This window comes from Sinocyclocheilus rhinocerous, unplaced genomic scaffold (genome assembly GCF_001515625.1).
Source record: "Sinocyclocheilus rhinocerous isolate Xijiao unplaced genomic scaffold, SAMN03320098_v1.1 scaffold1441, whole genome shotgun sequence".
NCBI classification, from domain to species: domain Eukaryota; kingdom Metazoa; phylum Chordata; class Actinopteri; order Cypriniformes; family Cyprinidae; genus Sinocyclocheilus; species Sinocyclocheilus rhinocerous.
Genome location: NW_015654063.1, coordinates 2,070,813 through 2,081,129, shown reverse-complemented (window position 1 = coordinate 2,081,129; position 10,317 = coordinate 2,070,813). Strand labels below are relative to the sequence as shown.

Genomic DNA, 10,317 nt, shown 5'->3' with positions numbered 1-10,317 from the left:
TAAGACTATTAAGCATTTTCGTCTCAAGATAAAGACTAAGACTAAATCAAAAATGTCTCTCAAAATTAACACTGATATGTACCTGCCCATATTTGGCAGCCAGATGTAATGGTGTCCAGAAGCTGTTGTCAGACACCTGGACTTCTGCCCCGCTCTCCAGCAGCATGGACACCACCTCCTTATAACCATTGGCACTGGCGATGTGTAGCTGCAAACACAGACACACACGTCACGTGTTGCTCCATTTAGCCAAAAGCCTTCCGATTCAAATCACCATCTGTACACATTACACAGACTGTGCTATATTTAGAGATCAGCCAACCGTTACACATTTTGGGATCTATATGTTATTTGAGGACTACAGGACATTCAAAATAGTGGACAGATAGGCTAATAAAACGCGAACTAGCGATCTGAAACAATGGCCTCAGCACCCGAAGGGGTAGGGATAAGGTGACTAGATGTCCTGTTTTTCCTGGGAGTCACAATCTGTCGTCGATTAACTTAAAGTTAGTGAAGGCGGGATAGGCGGAATCGCGCTGATAGAAGTGCTCTCTCTCGCGCACGCTCCACTTCTTCAGTTTTCACATACAGCGCGTGATCACTTCTCAGTGCTCAAATACACACACAGCAGTCCAAATGTCTATCTTGTGTAGAGTATATCACGTAAATACAGTCGGTTATGGATTAAGTGAACATAAACAGGTGGGTGAAAGCTGAACGTGTGTCAGTATCACATGCATGCCTTCCATCTTAAAGGGACAGCATTCCTAATTAAGTACCGTGTCATTAATGTTAACCAACAAAAGATGTTAAATAAATATGAAAGGAAACTCCAGGACCTGAAATGGGTGTCAGATAAGGGAGACATACAAAATGTGCAGTGTTGGGGGGCGCCCAGGACCAGGGTTGAGAAACACTGGGTTATCAGTTGGCAGGACTGCTTTGTTGTGTACACGTGTGAGCAATGGGAAACACGGTGTCACACAAAAATCTATACCAGAATGTGTCCTACACAAGACAAGATGAAAAAGAGCTGCTGCAGTTTCAGTCTATTTTACAAAAAAATCTACAAAAATCCACACAGAGCAGAAGTGTTCTACCATCTAAAAATGAAACATTTAATTTAATTTAATTTAATTTAAAATTTTAATTTACATTTCTTTTGGAAACAGTGTATGCAATTTGAAACAAACAAACAGAAATAAAGAAAAGAAAAAAGGTAAATCTGGGGTCTGTCTGATTGATTGATTGATTAACAAGACTGCATTACATTGATCAAAAAAGTAAAGACATTTTTAATGTTACAAAATATTTATATTTTATACAAATGCTTTGCTTTTAAACTTCAAAAATTCTGAAAAAAATGTATAACAAAAATCTTAAGCAGCATAAATGATAATAATATTTCCTAAGCAGCAAATCATCATATTACAATAATTTCTGAAGGACCATGTGACACTAAACACTGGAGTAATGATGCTGAAAATTCAGCTTTGCATCACAGGAATAAATTATATTTTAAAATATATTCAAATAGAAATCAGCTATTTTAAATTGTAATAATATTTCACAATATTACAGTTTTTACTGCATTTTTGATCAAATAAATGCAGCTTTAGTGAAATAAGCATATTATTTCAAAAAAATCAATCAATCACAATTGACCCCAAACTTGTAAATGGTAGTATACGTTTTTTATGTAGTCATATAAAACTGATAAATAAAGAACTAAATGAATGAAGGATCCTACCATTTTCCTCCAGGTGTCTGATGAGGATGTAGCTGGTTTCCGTCCCCTCTGTGGCGTAGTCGAGTGGAATGTTCCCGTTCACATCCTGCAGGAGCACGTTGACTCCAGCCTTCAGACGAGGTGAGATGGAGAGGAGAGGAGGAGGGGAAGATGGCAGTGAGATAAAGCAAAACAAGACGTAAACAAATGGAGTCCCTCTTGCCCCATTCATCAGTCTGCAATCGATGATAAACTACAGCCAATTATCACACTTTCCCAGCATTCCCCAGGCACCCGAGCTCAAGGATGAGCTACATTAACAGAAAATAGTGCGTTAACTAACTCATTAAGATAGGGGCAGGTTAATAGGGTCTCCGGTTCGGTGTCGAGTGTTTGGGTGGCAGCGGGTGATGTGATTTATGAGCGTCTGGTCTCTAGAGACTCCAGACTGTGATAAGACTCTGGATGAGCAGAAAAGCATGACGCAGGGTTACACATAAATAGCTACTTCGTTACATGAACACAATCAGAAAAACTAGACAGGGGTCATCAAATAAACTAAATGATGTATAAAAAAAAAAAATGGCAAGAAACTGAACAACTGTACCACTCAGATACTGTAACAGTTGTTATATTGACATTAAGGGAATCACGCAAAACATGTCCAGATCACATTGCACTGCAAAATTTAAAAAAGATAGATAGATAGATAGATAGATAGATAGACACACAGACAGACAGACAGACTTATTCTACTGGGAAAACTGAACAAAAATATTCCTTATTCAAGAGCATATCCAATTTTGACCAATCTGTGAAAGAAATTTAAGGCTATTGGTTATTTAATGTGTTCCAAACTTACGATTTCAATAAGAAATGCATTAAAAATACATTTAACTACAGGTCTGTTAAATGTCTTAAATACATAAATGTAAGTGTCACTAATGCAGGTAAAAGCTAAGAAATGCTTTATTAGCAGTGTGCAAAAAAAAATATTATTATTAATATTAAATTATTAATGCACTAAACTAAGACAGAGGAGGAAGGCATAGCATTTAAAATACAAAGCCAAACTTCAGTAAATCACTGCATGAAATTTACAACTATCTCTCATAATGGCCTTTGTGTAATTAAAGCTGCAAATGGCACGTCTCCATCTGACTGGCTGGAGCACAAAGGCATTGTGACAAATCTGCAGCTTATTGTCTCTTTTCCCAGCATGCACTTTAAATCCAGCCATCAGCATATTCAGGCTGTGGAGGTTGTGTCAATCACGCACTGAGGTTAGCGGTAGGTTAATGAATGTATCAATTAACATTAACAATCAGCAGCTCCTTTGTCTGAATTTATGAGCGATGACTTTTCGGGACACACCCCCACAAAACACACGCACGCACACTCAAAGCTCCAGAGAGTGCTGACGGATCTGACAGTGTGCCACAGGAGCGTGTCATGACCTCCTCCCTGAGATCTCACGCCGCAGGAATCACAACAGTCCTGACGCAATCCAACTCACTGGGAACACATGAGGACATGGGATGTGTGTGAGTGTTTGTATTGGTGGAGATCCATCGATCCGTCTGGCGTGGAACTGTTATTGTGTGTGTGTGAATTGATTAGGCAGGGTCAGTGTGAAGGAGATGGTGGTCTGATAAGGACCTCTCGCACTGAGAGAAGAGCTGATGAAGATGTCAGCATCACCTCCTCTGATCGACAAACTGCACCATGTCCTCTGTGACACTTTGAGAGTCCTGAATACTAAACAACCAACACACATAGATTTGCATAAATCCTCAACATGTTTAAACTAAATTAATATAAATCAGAATCAGAATTTGCCAAGTGTGTTTACACACAAGGAATTTGTCTTGGTGACAGGAGCTTCCACTGCAAAAAAAAGTGCAGACATACATATAACTGAAGGTAACAAAATGAAATATAACACTAATAATAAAGAGAATAGACAACAAATTAAAAAAAATATATATATATGGTAATAAAAATATAGAGATACAAATAATAATGATCTGACGAGTTGAATCGGGTGTGTTAGATGAGTGAGACAGTGCTGGGCTGCTTCAGGACAGTTTTGAAAACCATTTCAGAGACATGTTCTTAAATGTGACTCATATATAACATATTACATACATGCACAGTTTTAAGGCAGCTTTAATCACCTTTTTGGTAACTTCATGACTTAACTGACCACGACATCGCATGCACGTAGATTATTTCGCGTTTTGATATGAAATGATACAGGCTACAGTATGCAATTGAAGAATACGCGCTACGAGCACAGTACAGTTTCCGCGCTCGTTTGACTCGCGTCTGGCGTTGATGCGAAGTGGAGATGGCGTCTTAAAAGTCTATCGTTTGATGTGGCTGTAAAGACATTCTGCGACTAAATAAATGGACTTCTTGTCAAGAAAAAAAAAAAAGAGACAGAAGCAGCAGTTGTGAGTGGAGTGGCCAACCCTAGCCCCGCCCCTGCAATAACGGCGTTAAATATTTAATGCGTTACACTGAAAAAATTAATCGTCTGCGTTAACGTGCTAATTTTTAAATTGTAATAATATTTAAACTAATATGAGATCAGTATTTGAACACTGTTTCTTTGCACTATAATAAACACACAAAAATGATTTGCATGATGCCGCTGATTATTTTTATCATTGCGAAGTGAGACGAATGAAGAGCATGTCTGTCTTGCGTGCGCAAGCACGATATGGAAAAGGGAACTTGCTTTATCAAGTTAATCCATTTTTCAGTATATCTTGTTCATGTCGTTCTTTTAACTCTTCGTCTCTTCGTATTTTCCTCTTTTGTGCTCCACTATCGTACTTTCGTTCAGACATTTTGCCGCTATGCCGTCTAGCAATAAATGATAAAAATAGTCTGGCCAATCCTGCAAAAGCTGCAGCCTACGCAAGCCTGTGTGTTAATCCATGCCTGCTGAGAGTAACAGCAGTAACTAAAAGATTCTTCATCATAGGTTAGACAGCAACCATAAATTTTGTCATAAATAGTGTGTAAAACACAATAAATCGTGTCATACCTTTTCAGTTTACTCATTTGAGGGCAGCACAAGGGGTTAACAGGCTGACCTCCAGGACTCTTTCTACCAATCTTGTATTATGATGAATAACAATAGTTATTCATTTACCCTGAAAGAAAAGCTTTCAAATTATTAGCAGTCTTTCATGGGATAAGTGTTAACATGCAGCGGTGCTAGAGACGCGTGTTCGACTTTCGCCATGTTGCCTATTGATCCTTTCTCCCCATCACTTCCTTTTTCATTCACAGACATTGTGGTGCAAGCAAGGTCACAAGGAAAAGCAGAGGAATCTGCGCACACACACACACAGTTAGTTGAGTTCAGCTCAGGTGTGCTTCGACTGCAGAGACAGAAACGCCGAATCATGTCAACAAAGGAGAAACAGATGAAACTTCCTCCCGAGTAAAGTGAAAAACAACAGTGACTCCTTCCTCTGACTGCACCAGGAAACAAGGACAATCACGTAACATAATTACATCTAATCTACATGATGATGGCTGCCTGCGTCCCATTACAGGGTTTTGAGCACAGGCTTAATTGCCTTTGTTAAATTTAATCTGTTATGATAATAGGCTAATAGCAATGAAAGTAAATGAGAACGCAGTTCACTTTCTAACTAATATGGCAAACTTCAGAACACCTGCATGGTTCACTGACGTGGATTCATCGTTCAACACCTTTTACCTTTTTAAAACTACTCAAGGATTCTTGCATTGTAAACAGGTATTGTGACAACTTTCCGCCTTTTCCACTTTCCAGCTTAATTACGACAACTTTTTACCCTCTCACTGACCCTTACAACCCATCTACACAGGAAACAAGCAAATTAACTCCCTCATGATTGAACTACGTTTCTAACCACATGTGAAATGTGTAAAGGTGCAGTGACATTTACTGTTGTTTTGTGAATTTTCACAGAAAATGTGGTTGCACTTTATTTTACAGTATGTGAACTTACATGTACTTACAGTGTACCTACCTAAGAAAGTACTGGTAATATAAGGTAACTACATGGGGTAGGGTTAGGTTTAGGGGTAGGTTCAGGGTTAGTACCTAGTTATTGTAATTACTATAAGTACATGTATATGAGTAACAGGACTGTCAAATAAAGTGCTACCGAAAATTCAGTCATTCAAAAGATTCAAAATCACGTTATGTGAAAGATTTCACCACAGATTTTGCAACGGGTTGAGATTGGCCATTCAGATTCATGAACAAAAGGTTTGAAAGTGACTTCTGTGTTCGCTGTGCTTCAAACATTGCTATACTATTGACAACAGACAATGGACATTTTTGCCTGTGAAATGTCACTAATGTGACTGACTTGATGTTGATATGAAAACGCGGACACTGATATGTTAATGTGATGTCAATGCCATTAAGCTTTCTGACTGAACAACTTTTTAGCATCGTAGTTCGTGTTTATGGTTTAAATAGAATGGGGAGAGAACAATTGTAGGGCCCTATAAAATCTTTTTTTTTTTTTCTCAAATTTTTTTTTTCAGTTTATTTTTTCTGGATTTTCCATTTTAATTTTTCAATTCATCAGCAATTTATTAAAAGTTTAACAAAAACTACTTTTTTCGGCCCTATGAAATATGTTTTTACGTTCCTCAAATTTTTATTTTTAAAGTTTTATTTTTACCAAATTCTGTGCTTTCCATTAATTTTCTGGATTCCATTTTAACTGTTTCATTCAATTGGTTAGCTGGGTCAGTGTGTGTTGTGATTGGTTAGCTGGACCAGTGTGTGTTGTGATTGGCAGCACTCGGTCAGGAAAGGTCATGCCCCTTACCATAGCCGCCTGCGAGCTTCAGTGTAAATATTGCGTCAAAATCAAATAAATTTGAGCGTGATTTAAACCCGGATGATTGTAACCACTCTAAGTTTGTCTGCCTTGGGAAAGCTAGCGTGTCTCCGACATAGTGATAACACTCGTTGCCTTCTCTAGTGCAGCTCAACCAGGTCTCGTCCCATTCGTCAATATTTGTGATATCACAAATCCCGGAAAATATGCGTTGTAGTCCAAACGAGTCGTTCGTTGTAGTTTTTGAAAAGTGATTTCTGTTAAATAAAATATCTCCTTTTGAAGTGGACTTTGAGCTTTGTAACTTTGCAGATCTTTTTTATGCTCAAACAGCAACATTACAGACTAACTAAAGTTGAAAAAGTGAAAAAGTATAATAGGACCCCTTTAATAGTCTGAAGCACCTCTAATTAATTGATTTTATAAAAAAAAATATATATATACTGTATATATATTATTATTATGGGCTCTTTTATCAGAAATACTGTGCATTTACATTTTTCTGGTAAATAAATTCTGGTAAACAATTTTTCTGGTAAATATTAATAAATAGTAATAATTTTACCATTAGTAGTAATCCTATCATTACATTAATTAGTATATTTCTGTCACAGTTTCTTCATGTTAAACCAAACTTTAATTTTGCCAGGTTGTTGTGAACATTCCACATTATACAGTAAATTCATTTTTATGACTAGATTCCGTGATTCCGTCTGCGTTTTCTGCATCGCAGAGATCATAGGGCCCTACAATTGAATCATGACTGAACATAAAATACGACTATAGTTGATTAAAAGCACATCCTGTGTTAGGTGTGACATCCAGAAAACTGACAAAATCTACATGAAATACATGTAAATAGGTAACTGATGGAAAATTACCCATAACTGAAGGTATTTTTCCAAATACTACAAGTAAATAAAAAAGCTATGCATTATAAAGCATGTCTGTTTAGTTGAAAAAGCAGCAAGGAAAATCCTTTTTTCCCCATGACGTCAATTTAATATAGGTTTGTTTCTTCAGGAAGTAATCCGCATAGGAAATGACTAAGCTAATGAACCCTTACCTAATGCATTTCTTAACTAAATGAAATAAAGACGAGTCTGTGATTGGCAGCCTAACATAGTACCTCCTAAATCCTAACTCGGACTAACCAAAAAAATAAATAAAATAGGTCGTTATGGTCCACTTTTGGAAGCAGGATGCAGTAAAATATGTAGGATGGAAAGAGAGAGAGGCAGAGGCAGACAGAGAGAGATACTGCTAGCCTGAAGTCTGAGTGTGTGTGGGAGATTCTGACCTAAAGCACTGCATATTGCACAGCAGAGATAAGAGCATTAACAGCAGAGACAAAACAGCACAACATGAGACCAAAACAAAAACTGAAATATAAAACAGTTTGCATTATAAAACCAGCATATTAGTGAAGGAAATGTGGTGTCAAGTTTCAGAAACCTGGCAAGAACACACTCCTGTCAAATTTCACCCCAAAAGTCAAAAGAAAGAAACAACTTATTATATTTTGCGTAATGAAAATGAATCCCATTATTATTATTATTATTATTTATTTTTTTTTGCAATGTGACATTATTTTCATGATAGATAGATTTATTTAATATTCTAGGTTAATAATTATGGTAACACTTTATTTTAAGGACCTATTCTCACCATTAACTAGTTGCTTATTAGCATGCATATTACTAGCACATTGGCTGTTTATTAGTACTTATAAAGCACATATTAATGCCTTATTCTGCATGACTTTATTCTAGATCCCTTAATCCGACCCCATACCTAAACTTAACAACTTATTAAATATTAATAAGCAGCAAGTCAGAAGTTTATTGAGTTAAAAGTGAATAAGTGTTCCCTATTCTAAAGTGTTACCATAATATTATTATTATTATTATTATTATTATTGTTATTATTATTATTATTATTATTGATTTTGTGTTGAAACATTGACATGTATTTGTGAACCGAATAACTGGAAATACATTTAGAGAGATTCTTGCAAATGACTGACTTGTGGAAGACACGACTGCATGTACTGCAACTGACGTTAAATGGAGCAAAAGACACAGCAAGACTGCTGAAAAGTAATACGGAGATCGAAAATTTGTAACCATGGCAACGGAGACAACCCTTTCTCCAGAGGGGTGACTCACCCGCAGGAAGAGGCAGAGAGAAAAGAGGTTAAAGGGGCTTGCTTGAGGAGGAATCCTTGTTTTGTTTTTTTCTTATCTCAATAAAATTCCAGAACCAAACTGAAAGCTGCGTTAATTCACAATTTCTGACACACAGCTAACCAAATAATGAGATGTCAGTCAGGCTTAAGGTTGTCAATCAAACTATAACTGTACAGACACATGTAAAACTGAAAACACTGAAAACTACATTTTTACTCAAAATTTGAGTACTATACAAGTATCTATATATGTAATGAGGCATGAATTGCATTTGAATAGTTGAGATGGTAATCACTGCAGTTTCCAGTCAATTCATCATTGTCAAAATGTAAATATCAAGAACACATATGGACTCTAAGCAACAAAACAACAATTTTGATTTCACAGAATCTTTAAAAATCCCAGCTGATATTACCTTGTTTGTCATCAGTGGAAAAAGATGATCAAACTGGTTTGTGTTTTATATCAGAGATATTATAGTTAACAAAACTTAAATTAAAATAAAGCTAAATAAAATAGCAATTGCATTAACTAAAAATATAAACAAAAAATCAGCTACCTTTTACCTTCATTTATTTTGAATATATAACTTGAAGTATTAAAATCAATGCTGAAAAAGCAAAAACTGCATACATTAAAATGAATGAAAATGAAAAAAATATAAAGTTACTACATCTTTATAATTAAAACGAAAATTATTTTTAAATATTAATAAAAAACTATAATAGTATTGGCAGTATAACAGAACTGCTGTGTACTGCACATTTTGTCAAGTGTAGCATATGCATACTGCAGTATTTACAGTATACTGCAGAAATAATGAGCGTAGTATACTAGAATGCTAAGAGTACAAACATTCCTGTACACTCTCAAGTTTTATTTCTCAAAGATAAATACTATGTACTCTCTCAGTAAACAGAGGGCTTGTGCATCAGACAGGAAAAGAGGTTGTGGTACACTGAATTTAGAGTGTAATGTAAAAGGTCTGTTTTAAAAAGAGGTAAGGCCGTGGCCACTATTAAGGGATCTTCAGGGTGAGAGGATCACGTCTTAATGCAGTTGATTAAGTCTTTACGTTATCTCTGCCGTACGAGAGCTCTGCGCACACTGACTTGCATACTTATGCAAATGAGGCCTACTTTTAGAAATATTCATTCATACAGTGCCGAGCAGTGGTTCATATACACACACACACACACACAAACACGTTAAAGCTGTTGTGAGTACTATCAAACAGAATGCTTCAAAGCGCAGTGGCACAGTTCACATGCAGATGCTCCAACACTTTCACACAAACACACAGAAATAAACAGACACAAACTGGGAGAAGATGTACCTGGATTAAATGCAGTAATGTTGACCTCAATTTAAAAGAATATCGCACACTTTCCTCTTCTGCCAAACTGTATACAAATACAAATGCCTAAATATTAACATTGTAAGGGGCCGTTCACAGAGAATGAGATTTTTCATTCCACTATGCTGCTTTTCCATTGTTTTTCTATGTAAACATGTGTTAGGCAGACGTGATTGA

General features: G+C 36.4%; 1 protein-coding gene across 1 annotated transcript in view; it reads right to left on the bottom strand.

Moving 5' to 3' along the window:
• myo16 (myosin XVI) overlaps positions 1 to 10,317 on the bottom strand; it is a 194,543-nt gene that overhangs the window by 112,799 nt on the left and 71,427 nt on the right. The window contains exons 5-8 of the mRNA XM_016523312.1: positions 1,754 to 1,862; positions 1,104 to 1,106; positions 1,001 to 1,011; positions 83 to 208 (exon numbers count right to left, since the gene is read on the bottom strand). Of these exons, the coding sequence (XP_016378798.1) occupies positions 83 to 208; positions 1,001 to 1,011; positions 1,104 to 1,106; positions 1,754 to 1,862 (249 nt within the window). The remainder of the gene's footprint in view (positions 1 to 82; positions 209 to 1,000; positions 1,012 to 1,103; positions 1,107 to 1,753; positions 1,863 to 10,317) is intronic.